Genomic DNA, 25,379 nt, shown 5'->3' on the forward strand with positions numbered 1-25,379 from the left:
ACCACACGGGACTGTAGCGTTTGTTCGTTCGTTTGTTATAGTCTGTACCTGTTCCTACGTGCTTCGTGTTATATGTAAGTTCTCCTGGTTTAGGTCAGTCTACATTCGTTTTTGTTATTTTGTATCCTTCCAAGTGTTTGTTTTCGTGTTTCGTCGTTTGCTTTATTAAATCATTATGTATTCACAACCCGCTGCATTTTGGTCGAATCACTACTCCTCCTCTTCGTATGAAGAGGAGGAGGAATGCCGTTACAGTGGTGATCCTAACTGACCTAAGAGAGGACATTTTTACTAGGATTAAATGTCAGGAATTGTGAAAAAGTGAGTTTAAATGTATTTCGACTTCAACTGTAAATGTGGCAATTTTCATAAATAATCAAACCAGGATTTTCTTTCTTTTGTTTGTAAAGGCTCTCCAAACCATTTTTTTATTATTCACAAATACTTTCCTAACCCTAAATAATCTAAAAGACCAGAGTATTATTAAATCTACCAATTGTTGCTGAAACAGAGACGAATATGCATATATTGAGGTGGCATTCTTTCATTGACCCCTAATATTCTGAACCCATTCTGTCAATATATTCTATTCAATCTGTTGACAAATTTCTAACTAAAAGGTTCACCATATTTAAGGGGATGGCTTAAAGATAAATGTACTGAAAACCCTGTTGAATGAAAACCCCATGAGAAAATATGTTGGCCAGCAAATGGGAGGGTTGAATTACATTTATTCAGCGTGCGCAAGGGAACCATGCATGCAAAGCCCGTTTCGCACCTTCATAAGGTAAGTCTGAATACCAACTACTGAGAAGTGCGTAGCAAAGGCGTTCTTAAAGAAATGCGTAATCTCCTACGTTTGGAATCGGGACCCAACGGTATGAGCGCCATCCATTAAGTCAGCAAAAGTAATTTATTGTTCATTAATATATTGGAAAAAGCTTAAAGTACAAAGTCCATTGACTGATGTCTCCCTGCAAAAGAAAGTACATAAGTTATATGCAGCTATAAGAAAAGGGGCAGTGTGGATTGCCTTCATTGTCATTCATTTTGTTGGATGAAACTGAACTTAGACAGCTTGAACTTCGGTGCATTCAGCATGGAGTATGGACCTATTGGCTCATGATAATGCTGAGGCTTGTGAGATAACTGTGGATGGATGATATGCTGACAGAGAATGGGGGAAGGAAAATAACGACAGTGAATAGTTCAATTTGAGAGACTCAGGAGATGGATTACAGTGTATTGTCCCATACAAATACTGTTAATAATGAGTGATTATGACACTTAATTAAACTACATAATTTAGTGAGATAATTATATTGTCTTGATAAGGTAGTAAATAGTAGCTTCACTTGATGTGGGTTTATTGACGCTAGGCCTACTGATCTCTGTGTGTGTGTGTGTGTGTGTGTGTGTGTGTGTGTGTGTGTGTGTGTGTGTGTGTGTGTGTGTGTGTGTGTGTGTGTGTGTGTGTGTGTGTGCATGCATGCGTTTCTGAGCATATTACCCAGTGTGGATGATTTAGGGATTTGGTCTTACCAGTGTATTATATAGGCCTATGTATCTGTACTGTACATATGTGGCTGATGATGCTTGCCCTACATTGGCTTCTTTCCTTATATGTGTTTCAAACACCCACCAGATTTGCAAGGTTGTTGCCGCAATGCAGGCACTCCAGAGGGATGTTCTAGGGCAGACACATCTGCCTTTGTCGTAGTGTTATCTTACATAAAGCAATGGTGCCGTCCTGTTCCAAAGGATCTATAGCAGACCTGGGTTCAAACAGTATTTGTTTTGTTTCAAACTATGCACTTGATTGAGCTTGTCTGGTACAATGGAACCAATGGAATAGTCCCCGAAGTGCAAACTGCAAACCCTGCCCATCTGACACGCAGGCAGGTTCAATCGAATGCTGAAAGTATTTGAAAGAAAATGGATACTAATTTAACATAGGTCTGGTGTAGAGGGGTGCACCTATTGTAAGACATGGATGTACTGTGCAGTATGTAGGCCTGTCATCCCATTGGTTGCCTTTAAGATGTGCTGCGATTTGTTGGATCGTTGAGGGAGACACACTGATGGAGCAAGACCCAGTGTGTGTGTGTTTGTGTTATGACAACTGTCCATTCCTTGAGTCACTGTCCCTCTTCCTCTATCTCTCTCTCTCACCCGCTCTCACTCATCCTCTTCGTCCTCCCTCCGTACTCGGACACCCCTCAGCTAAGTCCCAAATGGCACCCTTTTCCCTATATAATGCACTACTTTGACTGGTCAAAATGGCACCCTATTCCCTATATAATGCACTACTTTGACTGGTCAAAATGGCACCCTATTCCCTATATAATGCACTACTTTGACTGGTCAAAATGGCACCCTATTCCCTATATAGTGCACTACTTTAGACTGGTCAAAAGTGGTGCCCTATATAGGGAATAGGGTGCCATTTGGGATGCAACCCTCATCTTCTCAGCAGAGATAAATGCAGCCAAATTGACCCAATTAAACAGCTTTGATTGTGAAGCGTCAGAAATAGATCCTCTTCCGCTGTTGCAGTGAAATCAAACAAGACCCCTTATTAGAACCACCTCCCCCCTGTGTATGTTTCTCGCTCTCTCTTTCTGATGTTCTCTCTCTTTCACTCTAGCTGTCTCTTTTTCGACAACATCCTTTCTTTTCGACAGCATCGAGGTCCACGTTGGAAACAAGTGTATTAATTAAGGGAGTGGCCGCGTGACCAGGCTCAACACGCCTCTTCCCGGAAGCTAAACAACCTTACCTTCTGTGCATATGCTACTTTATGCAAAAAGCCATTTACATCGCTCCGCTGCTGTTTCCCCCTCCCTTCCTGTTCTCCATCACCCCGTGTCTTTAAAACTGCTTTGTCTGTTGTAACTGCAAATGATATGATCAACATTTTGTACGAACTTTTCTGTCTGTAGTTACTGTAATAAACAACATGATCAACAGCTTTGTACAAACTTCTTCGGCTGCCCAGAGGCGGAACTGTATTGAAGACTATTCCTCTTCCGATGACCTGATTGCACCAAATTGGTGCAGGCCACGCCTTGTTCCAATACACCTGTTCCCACACCTGTTCCAAATCACCACTCCTAAGCCTTTTCTCACCATCCCATATAACCACCATCTCCCCTTCTGAACACGAACAATACTTTCATGTGGATGCCATGGGTGGCATGGTCTCCCTTGTTTGCTGGAAAATAATAAGTGAGTGCCTTATTCATTGGAGAATGTAACATGCTGATGTTAGAGATCCTTGCAATGGCTGCAGTTTGTACGCTACTGTCATTACCTGCGTACACTTATTGTCCCTATTGTCAGTAGTTATATCCTTTTTGTTATCTTTCAGACATTTCAGTTTATAATCTTCACCTATAGGTTTTGGCACGGTGAGTCACGCTCGACGCTCTGTTTATCTCCCGTTTTGTATTTCCTCTGTGGAAATGACCTCAAATTTGCAGGTGAGACAGCGGTGATTGCTAAGGGGAGGCCACGACTCAGGAATGGCAGCCCACTGCTGGTGGTACGGGTGGTGTTTGCTCGGGTTTAGGGGTTATAGCTGGAGGCTGGGTTGGAGTAGTGCTGTGCACTGGACCTTGAAGGGGTGTATGGTTCCTGTAACCTCAACTGTGCAAACAGTGCCGCATGGTCCTGACAACTGTTCTCCATTAGTTTTAAACAGTGCTTCGTGGGTTTGTAATGTTTTAACCATTTTCTGCGTATGAGCACATATTTGTGGTCATTGTTGAATGGTCCCTACAGCGTACCTTTGCAAATATGTGTCTGGAACAGTAGCAACAGAACGAAACACATCAACAGCAGGACTCGATCTATAAACCAGTCTAAATAACAGGTTGTGCTGACAAAAAAAACGAAACGTAAGTTAGCGACCTAACAGCTAGACTTCTTCAGAATGTACCACGTCTCTGGTGAGCACAATGGAGAAAGGTAATATTGTTTAGAAAAGAGATGCGTGTCCGCTGCTGCTAGTCTAGCGAACTTCTTGGATGGCAGCCATGTCTGTTAAACAAGCAAACTTTCATTCCAGATTGCAATTCACTGTAAGATGCAAATAAACAAAGTCAAAGATGGCTGCGCCCATTGCCCGTAAAATATGAATTTAGTTTGGGCACTTTAAAGGATATTATAAATCTTCTATCTACTTGTTAGTGTATATAAGAACTGGAGCACATGGCTTGACAAGTTGTTTACAGTTTGACAAAGCAAATAATGTTATCACCTCACAGATCATCGCAAATGCAAGCCTACTGCCTAACCATAGCGTGAAAGTTTAACAGGGCTGCCAGACTTGGTTGAAACCATTTGTAGGGGGATTCATTTCAGTTCTGGGGAAATGCAGTAAATGTTACTATGATGGGGGATTTATCAATACATTGGGGTGGGGGGGCAGGAAACAAAGTTTGTAAGCTAAATAAAACCCCTGGAAAGGGGGGGGGTCTGAGCTGGCGACCCTGAGTAACGATAGTTACAATCTAAGTTGAGTGAACAAACCATTTTGTTATGACATCCAGAAAGCATTGTATGATGTCAAACATGGCACCATGCATAGCTGGCATTTAGCTCAGTACAACCTTCCAAAAATTATTTTACACACGTGTCCATTACAATCTATACAAGAATCAAAATACAGGTTTTGTCACCATTATTTGAAAATGTGATTAAAACGGAATATACATTATGCTCCATACTGTACATGGTGTGCTACAGTAGAAATGACAACACGATATACAGAAACTATGACAATGTAATAAGGCACTTACTTTGAAAGGAACGCACACATGTCCAAAGTTGTTAGTAAAGAAAACCAGAAAAGCAATGCGGGCGCCAGCCGGTAAATATGCCAGGAGGAAAAAGTTTGCAAGTTACAGTGCATTCGGAAAGCATTCAGTCCACTTGACTTCTATATTTTGTTACCTTACAGCCTTATTCTAAACTTTGAGTTTTGTATCTAAATCAATCTACACACAATACCCCATAATGACAAACCCGTAAACATTCTTAAATTTTTTTTGCGAATTTATCAAGTAAAAACATACCTTATTTACATAAGTATTCAGACCCTTTGCTATTAGACTCAATTGAGCGCAGGTGCATCCTGTTTCCACTGATCGTCCTTGAGATGTTTCTACAACTTGATTGGAAACCAGCTGTGGTAAATTCAATTGATTGGACATGATTTGGAAAGGCACACACAGATACTTTACACAAATCGCATGGGGATTGGATGAGGATATGGATTAGTAGTTGTGGTTTCTACAGAGGGAATACAAAGAGGAGAAAAACAATAGGGGTGCGCCGATCTCGTCATACTCATATTTGTAATCATATCTGTTTTATCACACCTGCAACTCGTAATCGGATTTACTCGTCATCTAAAAAACAGAAGTGTGATTTTAAATGCCAGTAAGCCTATACCCCAACTGCGTATGACTGCACTATCAATCCAAGCACATTTCAGGGCACATCTGTATGTTTCTTTACTCTTAGTTGTTCCAAGCTAAGAAACAATCCCGACAGCTGAAAATGCACGTGATTTACTTACTTAGTCCTATTCAATTATCAACAAAATAGGCTAATAAATAATGCATGGCTGGCTACTGCTGACCTGCATTTATGCCAGACACAGATTTAGTTGAAGGTATTCACTCGCCCTATACTTTAAGTCAACGTTTATTGGTCGCGTACACAGATTGCTGATGTTATCGCAGGTGCAGAGAAATGCTTGTGTTTCTAGCTCAAACAGTCCAGTAAAAACACCTAGCAATACCCACAAAATCCCGAAAGAAAGAAATTAAGAAATATCAGAACGGGCAATGTCAGTCCAGAATGTGTGTGTGTGTGTGTGGACAGTATAAGAACAGAAAAGGTATACAGAAGTAGTTATATAGGATGAGCCATGACTAGAATACAGTGCATTCGGAAAGTATTCAGACCTCTTCACATTTTGTTACGTTACAGCCTTATTCTAAAATTTGATGAAAAAAAATAAAATCTTAATCAATCTACACACAATACCCCATAATTACAAAGCGAAAACAGGTTTTTAGAAATTTTTGCTAATGTATAAAAAACAAAAAACACCGTATTTACATAAGTATTCAGACCATTTGCTATGGGACTCGAAATAGAGCTCAGGTGCATCCTGTTTCCATTGATCATGATTGAGATGTTTCTACAACTTGATTGGAGTCCACTTGTGGTAATGTAAATTGATTGGACATGATTTGGAAAGGCACACACTTGTTTATATAAGGTCCCACAGTTGACAGTGTGTTGTCAGAGAAAAAACCAAGCCATGAGGTCGAAGGAATTGTCCGTAGAGCTCTGAGACAGGATTGTGTCAAGGCACAGATCTGGGGAAAGGTACAAAAAAAATGTCTGCAGCATTAAAGGTCCCCAAGAACACAATGGCCTCCATCATTCTAAATGGAAAAAGTTTGGAAGCACCAAGGCTCTTCCTAGAGCTGGCCAACCGGCCAAACTGCAATCGGGGGAGAAGTGCCTCGGTCAGGGAGGTGAATAAGAACCCGATGTTCCCTCTGGAGAGGAACTCTGGAGATGTGAGAACCTTCCAGAAGGACAACCATCTCTGCAGCACTCCACCAATCAGGCTTTTATGGTAGTGGCCAGAGGGAAGCCACTCCTCAGTAAAAAGGCAAATTACAGCCCCCTTGGAGTTTGCCAAAAGGCACCTAAAGTACACTCAGCCCATGAGAAACAAGATTCTCTGGTCTGATGAAACCAAGATTGGCCTGAATGCCAAGCATAATGTCTGGAAGAAACCTAGCACCATCCATAAGGTGAACCATGGTGGTGGCAGCATCATGCTGTGGGGATGCTTTTCAGCAGCAGGGACTGGGAGACTAGTCAGGATCGAGGGAAAGATGAGAGGAGTTAAAGTACAGAAATATCCTTGTTTAAAAACCTGCTCCAGAGCGCTCAGGACCTTAGACTGGGGCAAAGGTTCACCTTCCAATAGGACAATGACCCTAAGCACACCGCAAAGACAATGCAGGAGTGGCTTTGGGACAAGTCTCTGAATGTCCTTGAGTGGCCCAGTCAGAGCCCGGATTTGAAGCCAATCGAACACCTCTGGAGAGACCGGAAAATAGGTGTGCAGCAACGCTCCCCATCCAACCTGACAGAGCTTGAGAGGCTCTGCAGAGAAGAATGGGAGAAACTCCCCAAATACAGGTGTGCCAAGCTTAGCATCATACCAAAGAAGACTCGAGGCTGTAATCGCTGCCAAAGGTGCTGCAACAATGTACTGAGTAAAAGGTCTGAATACTTATGTAGAAATTGAAAAACCCATTTGCTTTGTCATTATGGGGTATTGTGTGTAGATTGATGGGGGGATTGAATCAATTTTAGAATAAGGCTATAACCTAACAAAATGTGGAAAAAGTCAAGGGGTCTGAATACTTCCCAAACGTACTGTAGGTAGATCACTGCTTGTTCTGTTGATCATAAACTTTATTATACTTGGTTCACAGCAGTCCAATCATCCTGATACACCACCTTGTCTGTGTCAATGACTGATTTCACCTTTATTCCATTTACTTTGCACTTAAGTAAATCGCAACGCTGTTAAAACTACACACGAATCTATTTAATTTATCATAGTGATTTCAGGAGCAACATCTAAACAGAATGATATGCCCCACCAACATTAGACAACTATACAGAAAACCCTGAAATTGCTTGAATAAGTACATTAAACAAGTGATTAGAGAAGAGTCAGATTAACTGAAATAGCAGAGCAGGTGGCTATCTTTTTCTAAGAGGTGTATTAAAAGTAATGAATGTGTAGGGGATGCTACTTCTGAGAATGCTACAGGCTTTCTTTGTGGTGCAGCAGAAAGATCAGCGTACCCCAGGTGGGTTCATATTGAAAAAGCAGTACTTAGTGATCATGTCAAATGTAATCATCTTGCCACTTCTTAAAAATGTTTTTTTTTTTACATTATTTTAGCTGAACAGGACCACCACACAATGTCCTGAAGACTGTTAAAATGAATGTCCTGAGCGTGTTAAATACGTCCTAACATGGTCCTCAGTGACATCCTGGTAACTTACAGGAACTAGACTAAGGTCCCCCATAGAATGTTTTCTTGGGACAATCACGCAATGTCCTAGCGACAAGTAAAATGAGTCCTGAGAATGTCCTAAAACAGTATTGACATGGTCCTCAGCGACATCCTGGTAACTTAGAGGGAACTACACAAAGGTCCCACAAACAGCGTTCCTTTGGGACCATTATGAAATGTCCCAAGGATGACGTTCTATCAGAACCAAATAGGAACCTATTCGTAACGTTCCCTAATGGACGACATAAATAGCTTCAGGTAGTTTGGGTCCTGAATGCTGATTGGCTGAAAACTGTGGTATATCAGACAATATACCACAGGTATGATGCAAAAATACTTGTTTACTGTTCTATTTATGTTGGTAGCCAGTTTATAATAGCAATAAGGCACCTTGTAAATGTATCAATTTCCGTTTTGTCCTAGAACTTGGCACACCCATAATAAACAGACATGTTACTTTACTGACTTTATTGTTCCCTTGGGGAAAATGTGTTGCAGTATCATGTACACATTTTAAAATGGTGTTTAAGAAAATAACCAAACAAAAGGACAATATAAATTCATGACCGTTATATACAGTATGTTTCTCGTGGTTCGCGCTTGGCCCCTTAATTCCAGTGAAGATACAGTTTAACGCTACACAGACATTCTAGTTTAACGCATACAATGACATTCTAGAAGACTCTGTGCTTCCAATTTTGTGGCAACAGTTTGGGGAAGGCCCTTTCAGCATGACAATGCCCCCATGCACAAAGCAAGGTCCATACAGAAATGGTTTCGAGATCGGTGTGGAAGAACTTGACTGGCCTGCACAGAGCCCTGACCGAACACTTTTGGGATGAATTGGAATGCCGACTGCGAGCCAGGCCTAATGGCCCAACATCAGTGCACGACCTGGCTAATGATCTTGTGGTTGAATGGAAGCAAGTCCCCACAGCAATGTTCCAACATCTAGTGGAAAGCCTTCCCAGAAGAGTGGAGGCTGCTACAGCATCAAAGGGGGGACCAACTCCATATTAATCCCCATGATTTTGGAACGAGATGTTCGACGAGCAGGTGTCCACATACTTTTGGTCATGTAGTGTATCTCTCATATATAGGACAGACTCTTCAAAACCTTGTTCCTTATGATATATTTCTTGACTTTCTGGTTTGCCATTTATGCATGTGTTATTCAATTCGATTATATGGGATACAGTGGCATAAAGTACTTAAGTAGTACTTTAAAGTATTTTTACTTAAGGTGTTTTTTGGGGGTATCTGTACTTTACTATTTATATTTTTGCCTACTTTTACTATACTACATTCTGAAAGAAAATGTACTTTTTACTCCATACATTTTCCCTGACACCCAAAATAACTCGTTACATTTTGACAGGAAAACAGATCGAGACAAAACATCACAAATCAATAGGCGGGGGGCTATGTATCTTTGTAGATAATACTTGGGCCACGCAGTGTAATGTGATTGAGATTCTAGTTGTATTATTCAGGCCATTCTATCTACCACGCGAGTTTGGACAGATCACCGTTATTCTGGTCTATGTGCCTGGACCTAACAATAAAGAAGCTGCTGACCGGATTACAGACGCTGCGTTTTCACGATCAACTGACCAGACAGTATTTGCTTGGGGATTTCAATACGCTCTACCGCTCCTCGCACCTCCCCACTCTGCAACAGTACGTCACCTGTCCAACTCGCTCAAATTGTATCCTGGACCAGTGTTATGGCAACGCAGAGGATGCATACAAGGCAGTGTGCAGAGCACCCATCGGGAAAGCAGACATAACGTTATCCATCTCCTACCGAGATACAGGCAGCAGGTGAAACGCAAAAAAAACTGTAGAGAAATCCATTCAGGTATGGACAGAGGAGAGTAGGGAGGAGCTCAAGGATTGCTTTGACGTCACAGACTGGGAGGTATTCTTTGACTCGTACAGGGGTCCCCACGAGTTGACAGACAGCATCATATCATACATCCAGTTCTGAGAGGATACTGTCATTAACACAACTGTCAGAGTATTTCCCAACAACAAACCCTGGGTGTCCAAGGACTTGAAAATGTGTCTCAATGAAAGGAAGTTTGCGTCCCTGAAAGGAGATACTGATGCTGTAAAGAGAAATGAATTCCAGTCAAAAATGTTGAAAGCTAAAAAGGACTTCAAGGATAAAGTGGAGCAGAGGATCTGTCCAGCCAATCCAAAACAAACATGGGAAGGGCTTAATGCAATGATGGGAGGAGAAAGGAAAAGAGAGAACAATAACATAGCAGACTGTTCATCCTTTGTAAACGACCATAACTGTTTTTATGGAAGATTAGATACCGTCGATTTTTAAAGACTAATGTAAACAAATATGAGAGCATCCCCAAATCCTCTCCTGTCAGAGAACGAGGTGGCTTTAGGCTTGTCACATATTAAGCCACGTAAAGCACCGGGCCCAGACGAACTACGGAGCAAAGTACTGAAGGTCTGCGCCAACCAGCTCAAGGGAGTCTTCACACGACTGTTTCAACTCCTGCTGAGCACCTGTACAGTGCCAAACTCCTGGAAGGTGTTGACCATTGTACCAGTGCCTAAGAAGGCAGATGCTAAATCACCAAATGGCTTTTGACCTGTGGCCCTCACGCCTCTTCTGGCCAAATGCATGGGAAGGGGTGTGTCCTTTCACTGCTGTTGTTCTCTATCTACACTAATGAGATGAAGATCCAAGGAAACAATGTGAGTCTTTTCAAGTACACGGATGACATGGCTCTGGTAGGACTTTCATATTTAAAAAAAATATATATTTTTATTTTAGATGCTACGTCAGATGGAGACAGCTATTTTAAACAGACAAACAACCTTCAAGAATGGTGCCGGTCAAGTGCCCTCCACATCAATGTTGAAAAGACAAAGGAGGTGATCAAAAAAAGAAAGCCAACGCCTGTTTTTAATCAGGATATTGAATGGTTTTGGGATTAGCCAGGATGTTCTGGAGAGGGTGAACAGCAGCTTGGTGGAGAGCATCCTCACCTTCAATATGACAGTCTTGTATGGTAATCTGAGGGTGAGGAGCAAAAGCAAACTCACCAGAATAATAAACACAGCCAGCAAAGTAATTGGTTGACCACAGGCCCATTCGAGCAGTCTGTTCCACAAAGCAACCAAAAAGAAGGCAATGGCTGTCATTGGCGACCCCTCTCCAACCTCAGTTCGAGAGGCTTCCCTCTGACCGGCACTTGAGAATGCGTTCAAACATTAATTTGTTCCTTGTGCTGTTATATCAGTATACGTACTTATCTATCCAGTGCAGTTGGGAAAGCGGTCGGTTGTGAGTGAATGTGTCAATGTCCTCTGTTTAGTGTATGCAACATGATGGACTGACTGGTTTAAATGTGTATGATGTGTGAATGTATGGGATCCTTTTAATGGAAGGTGATGCCAAAGAAAAATGTCCATCCTGGATGGACAATAACATTTTATTCTATTCTTTACTCAGTACTTTGTTGAAGCACCTTTGGCAGCGATTACAGCTTCGAGTCTTCTTGGGTGTGACACTACAAGCTTGGCACACCTGATTTGGGGAGTTTCTCCCATTTCCTCTCTGCAGATCCTCTCAAGCTCTGTCAGGTTGGATGGGGAGTGTTGCTGCACAGCTATTTTCCGTTCTCTCCAGAGATGTTCGATTGGCTTCAAGTCCGGGCTCTGGCAGGAACACTCAAGGACATTCAGAGACTTGTCCCGAAGCCACTCCTGCGTCGTCTTGGCTGTGTGCTTAGGGTCGTTGTCCTGTTGGAATGTGAACCTTGAGGTCCTGAGCGCTCTGGAGTAGGTTTTCATCAAGGACCTCCTTGTACTTTGCCTCGATCCTGACTTGTCTCCCAGTCCCCGCTGCTGAAAAACATCCCCACAGCATGATGCTGCCACCACCATGCTTCACCATAGGGATGGTGCCAGATTTCCTCCAGACATTACGCTTGGCATTCAGGCCAAAGAGTTCAATATTAGTTTCATCAGACAGGGGAATCTTGTTTCTCATGGTCTGAGAATCTTTAGGTGACTTTTAGCAAACTCATAGCGGGCTGTCATGTGCCTTTTACTGAGGAGTTGCTTCCTTCTTGGCACTCTACCATAAAGGCCTGATTGGTGGAGTGCTGCAGAGATGGGAGAACCTTCCAGAAGAACAACCATCTCCACAGAGGAACTCGAGAGCTCTGTCAGTGAGACCATCGGGTTCTTGGTCACCTCCCTGACCAAGGCCCTTCTCCCTCGATTGCTCAGTTTGGCTGTGCGGTCAGTTCTAGGAAGAGTCTTGGTGCTTCCAAACTTTTTCCATTTTAGAACGATGGAGGCCACTCTGTTCTTGGAGACCTTCAATGCTGCAGAAATGTTTTGGTACCCTTCCCCAGATCTGTGCCTCGACACAATCCTGTCACGGAGCTCTACAAACAATTCCTTCGACCTCATGGCTTGGTTTTTGCTCTGACATGCACTGTCAACTGTGGGACCTTGTGTGTGTGTGTGTGTGCCTTTCCAAATCATGTCCAAATCAATGGAATTTAGGATCTGAATACTTTTCGAATGCACTGTACAGTCTCTGCTGACCCTTATTTGTAGATGAGGTCTACAAGCTTATTGTCCAAGAGAACACCCAGATATTTGTACTCTTCTACAACCTCTGTCCTGTCTTTTTGGTAGATGCTGCAGAAGTGGGTGTTGTTCAATTCCTGAAATCTATGCACAAGGTGTCAAAAGCGTTCCACAAGGATGCTGGCCCATGTTGACCCCAATGCTTCCCACAGTTGTGTCAAGTTGGCTGGATGTCCTTTGGGTGGTGGACCATTCTTGATACACACAGGCAACTGTTGAGTGTGAGAAACCCATCAGCGTTGCAGTTCTTGACACACTCAAACCGGTGCACATGGCACCTACTACCATACCCCGTTCAAAGGCACTTAAATCTTTTGTCTTGCTCATTTACGCTCTGAATGGCACACAATCCATGTCTCAAGGCTTCAAATCCTCCTTTAACCTGTCTCCTCCCCTTCATTCACACTGATTGAAGTGGATTTAACAAGTGACATCAATAAGGGATCTGAATGGCATGGCTCCCAAAGTTTTTATATTTATTCTCTGTAATACCGATTACCCCACCGAAGACTGCATCAGATGACCTGGCTTCCACAATCACCTGACCTCAACCCAATTGAGATGGTTTGGTGTGAGTTGGACCGCAGAGTGAAGGAAAAGCAGTCAACAAGTGCTCAGTATATGTGGGAACACTGTCACGCCCTGGCCATAGAGAGGTTTTTATTTTCTATGTTGGTTAGGCCAGGGTGTGACTAGGGTGGGCATTCTAGTTTCTTTATTTCTATGTTTTCTATTTCTTTGTTTGGCCGGGTGTGGTTCTCAATCAGAGGCAGCTGTCTATCGTTTGAGAACCATAATTAGGTAGCCCTTTTTTCCACCTGTCTTTTTGGGAAGTTTACTTTTGTTTAGGGCACATAGCCTGTAGCTTCACGGTTTGTTTTTGTAGTGTTTGTTTTGTTCGGCGTCATTTTTATCAAATAAAGAGAAAATGTACGCTCACCACGCTGCACCTTGGTCCAGTTCTTTTAACGGCCGTGACAAACGCCTTCAAGACTGTTGGAAAAGCTTGTTGAGAGAATGTCAAGAGTGTGCAATGCTGTCATCAAGGCAAATGGTGGCTAGTTTGAAGAATATAAAATATATTTGGATTTGTTTAACACTTTTTGGTTACTACATGATTCCATATGTGTTATTTCATAGTTTTGATGTCTTCACTGTTATTATTATACATTGTAGAAAATAGTAAAAATAAAAACCCTTGAATGAGGTGCCCAAACTTTTGACTGGTACTGTAGAAGAGCTCACCAACATCCAAGACTAGCGATACATTGATTCAGCAAACAACCCAGCTGATGATCTGACTAGAGGAAAGATTTTATCAGAGCTCTCTAAACCAAGCACATGGCAACATGGCCCTCCTTTTCTACCACAGTCTCCAGAGCAACGGCCCAAATACTCTATTCCTGAGCCATCAGAAGATCAATCAGAGGTCAAGAAATCCTTCTGTGGTACAGTGACGTTCAACCCTTGTGCTGAAGATGTAAGCATACACAAATCCTATCAAGAGCTCTTAGATGCTGCTGCTCAAGTACGACACATTATCAACCATTTAACCGCAAGTCCCTCTGCAGCAGACTACCTTGATGCAGAGCTAGATCTACTCAGAGAAGCCCAGCTGGACAGTTGTAGTGAAGACTTGGCATGCCTACAAGCCCAGGAATCGCTCTCATCCACTAGCGACATACTCTGCTTAGATCTGCAGCACCTCGGGACTAATTCCGGTGGGAGGGATACTAGTCACAGTGACAGGATGGATGACTCCAGGTACTATCGTCCTAGACCCCTGCCATCCTGTCACAAAGCTAATCATCCAGAACTACGATGACAAACGGAACCATCCTGGGACCTCCCAGCATCCCGTCTCCACCTATACAAGCCAGCCTTCTGTTCCACAGGGATGGATCGCTTCAGACCCTACAACATTAAGCTTGACAGTAAAATGGAAAAGAGATGTGCCATAATGTTCAAATGCTTGACTACTCGGTCTGTGCACATGATTCCTTTCTTGTGAAAGTATTCAAATTAATACTTTTAAGTGCTATCCTCTGGGGATGCAATGAACATCTTTCTGTATGTTTTTACCCAAATAAATTCAATTTGATTTCAATTAAGTCCTTTATCTCGCTCTCTCGTACTCCTCCCAAATTTGTTTCCCTCTTTTCAGATATTTTGCCTGGTGTAATCTTTCTTTGTCTTGGTAGCCTGGTGGAACAGGCCTGCTTTTGCTCACATTAACATTTCAATGTGAGCGCAGCAGTCAGTCTGCTTGACCAGGCTAGTCTTTTGTTACATCCATTAACACATATCTGGACATTCTGGCAAAAATGGTCTCAATAAATATAGTTGTCGGTTGTGCACATTCTGCACTCAGGAATGGCTGTGTTGGCCAACCTCCCTCGACAAATGATTTTGTTTAAACTTTACATTCCAACGCCATAAGTACAGGCTATATTTAGGTATACTACCTCACATCATATGTTTCTGTAGAAAGAGGGAGAGACAGTTGGTTTTTCAACATAACCAGTTTCATTCCTACACCATAAGTGGAGGCTATATACAACCTAACATTATAGTTTTTGTATACCTAGACACTCGTTCTGCCTCCCTGGTTTGGAATCATTCCTGCTATTTCCTCCCCGGTGAGGGCATAGCGTCACTAGAAAGAGTGATCCAGCCAAGCTTCTCGTGTATCCCCCTTACCCTCTTCACCATCTGTGTATTTTGTAATAATATATTACTACCTTGACTCAAGCTTATAATGTCCATGTCATAGTTAAATAACCCAGCTCAAATAAGAATTTAGTTTCTAAAGAGTATTTGTCAAAGTCCCCAAAGAACTGCCACTATATTGTTTGTCTAATGTGATAGGCTTTCTGTTTATCTGCGATAAACTCATCTATCTCATCCCTCTCCATATGACAGTCTGTTTATATAACAATTTCTACTGATCGAGTTACTTTGTAAATGTGGTTTTGCCGTAGTAAAATGTACACAACACAGTAAGTCACGATGGAGCCATTAAATTCCTCAAGCAAAGCAATGGCCAGAGTGGACATGAAAACGTAACCATCTGATGTGTTGACCAGATGACATAACACACACATACATGCGCATGCACATACTCAGACACAAACAAACACACACAGGAATTGGACAAATTCCAAGTATGTTAGATGCAGGTATTAAGTGTTTGTAATTCTTCTGTGTGAACTTGAAATATGAAAGGAGCATCAAACAACTCTCCAGAAAACATTCGAAACACTAAGCTAATCGTAAAGCATTGCACATCAAATGTTAACTCTGATTATTTCACCATTGAGTAACTTGACTCAAAAAAGAACTCAGTTAAAACAGTTGTTCAAGGTTATATATTAGTCAAACACCTCAATCCTGATCTTAATTTCCACTTTTAGGTGCAAGAGTGATATGTTTTTAATTCTTAATTTCCTACTTTTAAACCCTCCCCCTGAAACAGAACTGATAGGTGGACTCAGAGGTGCTGTGATGTCACGATACCTCTCAAGGGCGGTTTCTTTCTTTCTTTCTTTCCTGTAATTACCTCTAATTTGAGAAAAAATTATCAAAATAGATATTTTGTACACAAAGAAAATCAATTCGGGGTCAACCTCTAAATATTGCTCCTAGTGTTGATCAAAGCTCAGAACACTAATCTTATCAAACAAAAGATGCGTTTCAATATAAACATCTCCACATAGCTTATCTTCCCTATAGGCATACATTCAAATGCAATAAAAATGCAAACAATACACTTCTAAAAATGCAATACGTTTTTGTTTTGTCGCTGATACCTACGTATCAGTGCGATACATTTGTCATATTTCCCCCTTCCAAGGCTATAACATTACAATTGTATAGCTAATAGGCTGTGTTTGTAGATCGACCTGAGGTAAATGAACCTACAGCAGCCCGGGGTATTTTTTGCTTGTTTTTGTAGTTCTTCAAATAGCATTTTTAAAGTTTTGTAATTGTATAGAAATGCAGTTGAAGCTGATTTACTTTCAAAAACATCCCTTTCCCCCCCCTTCCGGACCTCACACAGACTCAAATCCTGTTTACGGCTTCTCTACAGTTATAATATAATTTGGCTTAACAGCCAATGTTGGACTGAAGATGTTAACCTTGGTAACTTCCTGGGAACGGTTTCCCGGTAGTGATGGAACTTAAGCTTACCAGGGTTTTAATAATGCATCTGCAAGATTTCACATTGCGTTTCCCAAAACACCATGTATTGAGAACGTTCAAGTGCGTCGTTGGAGCATGTCTCAATAGGATCGAAAGAAAAGCAGTGCTGCTCTCATATCAGCATTCTCCATTCAAATCTTACCCTAACATTAGAATTATTCCACAATACTGACGACGGATCAGCTCCTAGACCAGTTGTATTCAAAGTCATGGTTGAAATATATAGGCCTGTGTAGACTATACTGTTATCTTTTAATGCAGTCATCGCAGTTTTCATCTGAAGGATTTTTTTTTGCCTTTGCTTGTTTGAAACAAATACAGACATTGGCAACTTTGTCTATGTAGTCAACTTTGTTCTGAAGTTATTGGCGGTCACAGAGAGGCAGAATCAAGATGTTTATGTTTGGTGGAGATCTTCTGTGTATAAACTGATGCGGAAGAGCAAAGAAGCATCTGAGCACTTAGCAGTCGGTAAATAATGAGCGTTTTCAAGTGCAACTTTAGTAACAATGGTTTTAGGAAACTCAGCTCAGAGATAGATGCCAATGCATTAGCAGTCTGGTCGGCTTAGTTCATTGACTGTAATGTAACTAGAAGAGATGAGAGGGATGTCTCGCTTCCTCTTCCGTCTCTGATTGGAGTGTGAATTAGCCATCGAGGAGGTAGAGTGCGGCGATTGTGTCCGCTTCGGGTCTAAACTGCAGGGACATTCTATTACATGTAGTAGAGATAGCAAAGCCATTTTCAGTTTGACTATTGTCGCTAAATCCATACAGTAATCCATACAAAAATGTGCTATTTGCGGCTTCACCATAACATTTTGGAATGTAAATTCAAATCGTTCAACTGAAATTGATACCAGGTGGTAGGTTTGTTGAACGAACTCACCTTTGGTAGAGATGACACACTCAACATAACGCTCCCTTTTTCCCAAGCATTTTTCAAATGAAAAAGGGGCAGAGAGGGCGGAAAGAGGCACTGCAGTTACCCTTTAAGTGATTTGAATGTCTGTACTATGGATTAAATGTCTTGGCATTGTCAAAACACTATTTGTTTCTACAGACTAGTTGTTTTTCCTTAATTATACTTTGGCTCAATTACAGCACGTGTTTACGAAACTATTGACCACTTGCACGGCTCTTACAAAAGCACTTTTTATTCAACCTGAACGTTTCATTCAGCCTGAAACTTTTGCTCATAATGTGGCAGGGGATAACTTTTTCCACATGTGGCGTGATGCTAAAGCCAGAGAGTGCTAACCCAGTTGATTATTTGGGTCTACAACCTAGAAAATCACAAGATATTAAGTCACACTAACTTGCTGTAACATGTATGTTCATGGTCACTGTCTTCTTCCCGCCAATTGTATATGATTCATATGCTGATTTGCTGTTGAATCAAATTCTGTTACAAGGCTCATCATAAAGCAAACGCACACGGAAGTGTTACTGTCTGTCCAGATGTGTCGTGTGGATTTGTCTCTGCAAAGGTGTCCTGGTGGTCTCCCATAGATAGTTTTGAGTTATAGATTTTCCTGCTGTGAATCTTAATTGTGAATGTTAAACTTCCATCCATGTTTCTGTTCATTGCCTGTATTCCTTATGAGGCGCACATAGTTGTGACTTATGGTTTGATGAGTATCTTTCCCACCTAATGCATCACAACTCCATCAATCTTTTTCACACGTCTGTGTTAAGCAGTCAGCCTCAAAGGTAATACCTCCACAACCCACAGACCAATCCAAGTCACTGGTGAAACACTAGGTGCCAAATAAGGCAGTAAGATTTAAGGTTCTCCTATGGGTCATAGGACCTCGGGTGATGTTCAGAAGGTATTGTTTTACAAGTATAACCAGATGTGTCATGCTCATACGGGGCACGGGCACATGCCACCTCAGATTTTGTTCTGTTTAAAAATTCGAAATAAAATACTAGCCACCTAGCAGTTTTATGAAGTTGGCTTTAGCTAGCCCAGATAGGTTCCCAATGTCCCAACCTCATAACTAGCTACCAAGAAGCCATTTCAGGCTATCAATGAAGTTAAGAGGTATGCTTACAGTGCCTTCAGAAAGAATTCAGACCCCTTTACTTTTTTCCACATTTTGTTAAGTTACAGCCTTATTCTAAAATGAATTCAATAAAACAATTTCCTCAGCAATCTACACACAATACCCCATAATGACAAAGCAAAAACAGGTTTTTATACATTTTTGAAAATGTATTAAAAACAAACATATCTTATTTACATAAGTATTCAGAACCTTTGCTATGAGACTCGAAATTGAGCTCCGGTGCATCCTGTTTCCTTTGATCATCCTTGATGTTTCTACAACACACCTGTCTACGGTATATAAGGTTCCACAGTTGACAGTGCATGCCAGAGCAATAACCAAAAACCAGGTCGAAGGGTCTGGGGAAGGGTACCAAAACATTTCTGCAGCATTAAAGGTCCCCAAGAACACTGTGGTCTCCATCATTCTTAAATGGAAGAAGTTTGGGACCACCAAGACTCTTCCTAGAGCTGGCCACCCGGACAAACTGAGCAGTCGGGGGAGAAGGGCCTTGCTCAGGGAGGTGACCAAGAACCCGATGGTCACTCTGACAGAGTTCCTCTGTGGAAATGGTTGTCCTTTAGGAAGGTTCTCCCATCTCTGCAGCACTCCACCAATTAGGTAGAGTGGCCAGACGGAAGCAACTCCTCAGTAAAAGGCACATGACAACCCGCTTGGAGTTTGCCAAAAGGAGCCTAAAGTACTCTGACCATGAGAAACAAGATTCTTTGGTCTGATGAAACCAAGATTGAACTATTTGGCCTGAATGCCAAGTGTCACGTCTGGAGAAAACCTGGCACCATCATTATGGTGGTGGCAGCATCATGCTGTGGGAATGTTTTTCAGCAGCAGGGACTGGGAGACAAGTCAGGATCGAGACAAAGATGAACGGAGCAAAGTACAGAGAGACCCTTGATGAAAACCTGCACCAGAGTGCTCAGCACCTCAGACTGGGGCGAAGGTTCACCTTCCAACAGGATAACGACCCTAAGCACACAGCCAAGACAACACAGGAGTGACTTCGGGACAAGTCTCTGAATGTCCTTGAGTGGCCCAGCCAGAGCCCGGACTTGAACACGATCGACCATCTCTGGAGAGACCAGAAAATAGCTGTGGAGCGACGCTCCCCATCCAACATGATCTGCAGAGAAGAATGGGAGAAACTCCCCAAATACAGGTGTGCCAAGCTTGTAGCGTCATACCCAAGAAGACTCGAGGCTGTAATCGCTGCCAAAGGTGCTTCAACAAAGTACTGAGTAAAGGGTCTGAATACTTATGGAAAAATTTAAAAACCTATTACTGCTTTGTCATTATGGGGTATTGTGTGTAGATTGATGAAGGGGGAACAATTGAATACATTTTAGAATAAGGCTATAACCTAACAATGTGGAAAAAGTCAAGGTGTCTGAATACTTCCCAAATGCACTGTAGGTAGATCACTGCTTTTTCCTTTGGTCATAAATATTATCAAATGTCTTTTTACAATATGGATTACGGGTTAGGGTACTAGTGGCATAAGAATATAAATTTTGGGCTGGGGGGGTACATTCTCACGTATTTTGTTCCCCCTCAGATTTTGGGGGTGCATGACGCCCCTGAGTATAGCTTTTCTGTTTGTTTTTAATCAGTTATGTATTTCTTGTTGTGGTGTTCTCATAGTTTGCATGAGATGTGATATTGCCGTTTCTATCGAATGGCCATGTTATCTTGACTGTCATCTTTCATGTTTTTAGATGATACGTCACTGCGGATAGATGGGGGCTCGTCTGAGATGGGCAGGATCTACAGAGACCAGCAGCCCTCCATCAAACATGGTCAGAACCGAGCGGTACGCAACGCACTGGAGGGAGGACTGGACATCGATACCCTGCCCGACAACATAACCCATGTGGTGGTGAGAAATTTAATGAGTCATGTTTAGTATAACTCTTGTAGTGGCAAGGTCTAACTAACAGGCAGCCATCTGTGATGATATCGATAGCAATATTGTTATTTTCCCCTCTGCTCAGCATCTTGTTAGTTGCCATCCTAACTCCCACATCAGTTTGCTCAGGATCAGGCTCATGCGACTGACTGCGTCTCCTGCACACCACATAACACTCTTGGCCCTGTGAGCTAAAGCCTAGGCCCTCTCTGTGACACAGCTGGTAGTAGGTCATTAGCAACATCTTCATTAGTCACCGCTAATAACCACATCTCAATGCATGGCTAAGCACTTTGATAATGGCCAGCAGTGTGTGACCCCAGCAGATGAAGCTATGACCCTTTATCAGGGGTGACTTCTATTGGGATATTAATGACAGGTGTATGGTAGTTTGCAAGCGAGTTTTCCATAGATGGGTTTTTCCACCGTGTGTTTGTGGTTTGGTTTTACTATCTTTGTGGGTACCAGAAGTCTTCACAAGGATATTAAAACAAGGACAATTCGGAAAAGTGGGGTCCCCACAAAGAAAAAGGCTATTTTAGGCTTTGGGGTTAGGTTTAGAGTTAGAATTAGGGTTTAGGAGTTAAGGTTACGTTTAGTTTTAGGGTTAGGGGTTTGAGGTTAGGGAAATAGGATTTTGAATGGGAATACATTTTTGGGTTAATAAAATGTGTGTTTAAATGTGTTTGTTGGATTAGTTGGTGTGGTGGGGACCAGTGTATAATTTTGCTCTTACTACCACATAAGTATAATTTCTGCCAAATAAATTGTGATTAGCTTTTCTACTACCCTCGGCACTACAAATTGACAACAGATCCTGGCCTTGTCCTGTCAACTTAGTGTGTGTGTCGTCTGGTTTCACGCAAGACCCTCTAACCTCTCACCACGACCGCTCTCGTTGACCAATCTTAACGCAGCTCAGGTGTTTCAGCCCTGGGCAAAGTCTGGGGATCTGCTCTCCTCTCATTCCCCCAGAAACAGGGCCTTGTGTTGGGTCTTGGGGAAGGAGAGAAAGTGGGTCACTCGCTGTATGTGGAGCAGCCAGATCGTCATTGAGAACACTGCATTTAACTGCTCCACTTTCCCAGCCCACACCTAAACCCCAGCACCATTGCTCTCTGTCACCTTGAAGCAAAGCACACATTAATAATGTGATCGAGTTCTGAGATCCGTTAAATAGATACAGAGGCTTACAATGCCAAAGCACTGAGATCATTAGAGTATGTATACAGCTCCCCCACCTGGTGTAAATGAAAATACAGTACATGGAAAGGACCCCTGGTGTCACTATGCACAATAGTTAACTCCAACCTCAATTACTAATTAGCATCATGGCTATCATCTTCCCATCATAAGGACTACCATCTTCCACAACCATACATATTAAGAATACAATAGAATACCCTCCTACTCTAGATTGAATCAAGGGTAACGATTTAATTTGACTACATAGCCATAACACCTTCATTACACATCTATAAGTATTTCATGAACGTGTTATAACAGGTCCTAACCACATTAAAAGGTTAATGAAATATATCCATAGCATATCTATAGCGCATTCATGTCATGCTATGCAAAAGCTGACATTTAGGCATCTTAATAGATGCATCATTACAATGACAGCGTAGTGTCATCATTATGGCTGTTCTCTAAAATGTGCTTCGGCCATAACAGTGTTAGTGAATATGCCTAAAGGCCAAACCACATTTTGAAAATGATGCTGCTATATAGCCTGTACTAGCCCCATTTCCCGCACCGGCCGGTATAGGCCCGCGACTTAAAGTATGGTCTTCTTCTCAATGAGGTCAATGGTGCATGAAGATCCCCACAGTGTTGAATCCTCGGGGTAAATTTTACAGATCAAAATCGTGTAGTTGAGGGTCAAGGCTTTTTCGTAACTCATTAACAGCCCTCCTCCACATCCCTATTAGGTTGCGCATATTGGTCTATAACGCACACATAAAGGGTCTATTTATGAATTATATGCAGTCAAAGTAAAGCGTATCTATTTTCTCATTCGTTAAGCATGTATAGCTTAAAATGTCATGGTTAATTAACTGTGCAGTTTGCCACTGATCTATAACGCCAACATTAAAGGTCTATGTATGAATTCTATGCAGTCAATGTACTGTCAATTCTATTTTCCCATTAATGTATTTATAAAGCATTTATAAACATGCCTCACTTATCACAAAGAATACGGACACAACACAATGTTAAAGGCCCAGTACAGTCAAAATAAAACAATTTCCTGTGTTTTTCTATCATATTGTACAACAGCTAAAACTAACATTTTGAAAAAAATGTGATCAGTGTTATTTTCTGATAGTTGCTGGTTAAAAATACAATCTACACAGGACCTTCTAATCCGCAGGTTTGCATGGGAGGGAGTTTCAGCTTTCCATGGTGACATCACCATACGGTAAATTGGTTAATAGACCAATAACACAGTTCCAAACCACACTGCCAATAAGAGACCGTTTTTAGTTTCCCCCTCCCCACAGTCCTAGCTAAATTCTTGCTTGACAAAGTTTTTTGCTAAAAAGCTATTTGTGCCCAGTTAATGGAAATCTATTACAGTAAGGTACTTGATTGTTACCCAGTAATGACTTGATATTGGTCTAAAAATAGCTGCATTGACTTTAAAGGAAATATGAACATTCTATTTAAATTTTCCAGATGTAGCTAGCACAGAAAACAATTGCTGAGGACATCGCCGAAGAATCCTACTGTTGACATTTTTCAGTTAGAACTTTCTTGAGTAGATTTGACAAAGATTCATATTCAAAGCCTATGTGGTCCTTTGTAGCTCAGTTGGTAGAGCATGGCACTTGTAATGCCAGGGTAATGGACTTGATACCCAGGGACACCCATACATAATATGTATGCACAAATGACTAAGTCGCTTTGGATAAAAGCGTCTGCTAAATGGCATATACATTGAGTACTCAAAACATTAAGAACACCTGCTCTTTGCATGACAGACTGTGCAGGTGAAAGCTATGGTCCCTTATTGATGTCACTTGCAACTAAATATTAGGAAGGTGTTCCTAATGTTTGGTATGCTCAGTGTATACGAGTCAAACATTTATTATACTGTCAAAATGGACAAATTGTGAATAGTTTAATTTTGGTCATAGTCAGGCTCGTCCAAAACTGAATTTTGTGAGACTTGTGGTAATCAAATTTATTGGTCACATACACGTGTTTAGCAGATGTTATTGCGGGTGTTGCGAAATGCTTGACTGCATCACAACGTAAATGGAGGTTGGGTTTGTTTCAATCCTGCCCACATGCCCATGGTTGGCAGCACACAAGGAATCATCAATGCAGAGTGCAGCTGCACATGACCCGATTATAATGCCTGTGATAAATTTGGGTTGACTTTGGATATCCGTATGGGGCTAGCTAGGGACCATCTGTAAATTACACAATGTACGTGGGACAATACGTGACCGACCGCCTCGATTCAGTCTTATGTAGCATAATAATTTGGAATTGTGTTTTTTTTTTTTACATTGGATAAAAGTAGAAACTACAAAATGGTATATTATACACTGTAGTTGAAGAACAATAGGAAAGTAATTCTGCGTTGAAAGTTGAACTTGTAACCCCACTTTTGAGCAAATGGCCCTTGAATGTTTTGGTACACCTACTGGAGAGTTCTTTGTTTACAAATATTGAGCATCGTTCACACCCTCTTAAGCCTTAGCCCCACCCATTTCTTTAAGGATTCACATGTGCTAAACAGAGTGAGTAAGGTAGTGTAGTAAAGAACCAAAGATATCAAGACTAAAAGTGGTGAAAGTAGTAGCCTACAATAAGGAAAAACTCCAGGTAAAAATACACTTTATCTAGTCCTTGGCCTATATTCTAATCTGACTTTGGTGCAGGTTATGTTGTTCTTCACATTAACGTCTCTAGTAAACACACTATATCAAATAAAATCTGTTTATTTGTCACATACACAGGATGCAGAAGGTGTAAACGGTACAGTGAAATAGTTACTTGTATATTTGCATAGCAGCACTATCAAAAATAGAAAGTGTCCAGATAAAAATATAGTATAAATATTTTATCATTATTAGGTGATGCTTACCCAGACACTAGGGGTGTGCCGAGTAGTCGGACAAACGAGTATCGTAACGGATATGGGCAATTTTCTGGACACGACTATGATCAGAGTTTTTTTGTAATTATCTATGATCAGAAAAAATGTTTTTTTGGGGTGCCAGCAAGCATGTTTCTTACGTGTCAGAGTTTTTAAACCATACTGTACTGTCTTTGAGCCACTCATATGCGTGGTCTAAATAACTCAACTGGCTAGTTTGACTGTCTAAAGAGAAGGGCGGGCTGTACGTTGAACCTGCTGCTCTGATTGGATAGAGTGAAGCTGTATTTCTCCGTCCATTCGCTTCATAATTTCATCCAAACACTT

The 25,379-nt window shown here is 41.6% G+C and overlaps 1 protein-coding gene across 1 annotated transcript in view; it reads left to right on the forward strand.

Annotated features, from left to right (window-relative positions):
- Window positions 1-20,758: 20,758 nt before the first annotated feature.
- The window catches only part of plxdc1 (plexin domain containing 1), a 72,947-nt gene continuing 68,326 nt past the window's right edge, over window positions 20,759-25,379 (forward strand). The window contains exon 1 of the mRNA XM_038990447.1: window positions 20,759-20,908. Within this exon, the coding sequence (XP_038846375.1) occupies window positions 20,786-20,908 (123 nt within the window). The 5' untranslated portion in view covers window positions 20,759-20,785. The remainder of the gene's footprint in view (window positions 20,909-25,379) is intronic.

The sequence above is a fragment of the Salvelinus namaycush genome, chromosome 4 (genome assembly GCF_016432855.1).
Source record: "Salvelinus namaycush isolate Seneca chromosome 4, SaNama_1.0, whole genome shotgun sequence".
Taxonomy (NCBI): Eukaryota; Metazoa; Chordata; class Actinopteri; order Salmoniformes; family Salmonidae; genus Salvelinus; species Salvelinus namaycush.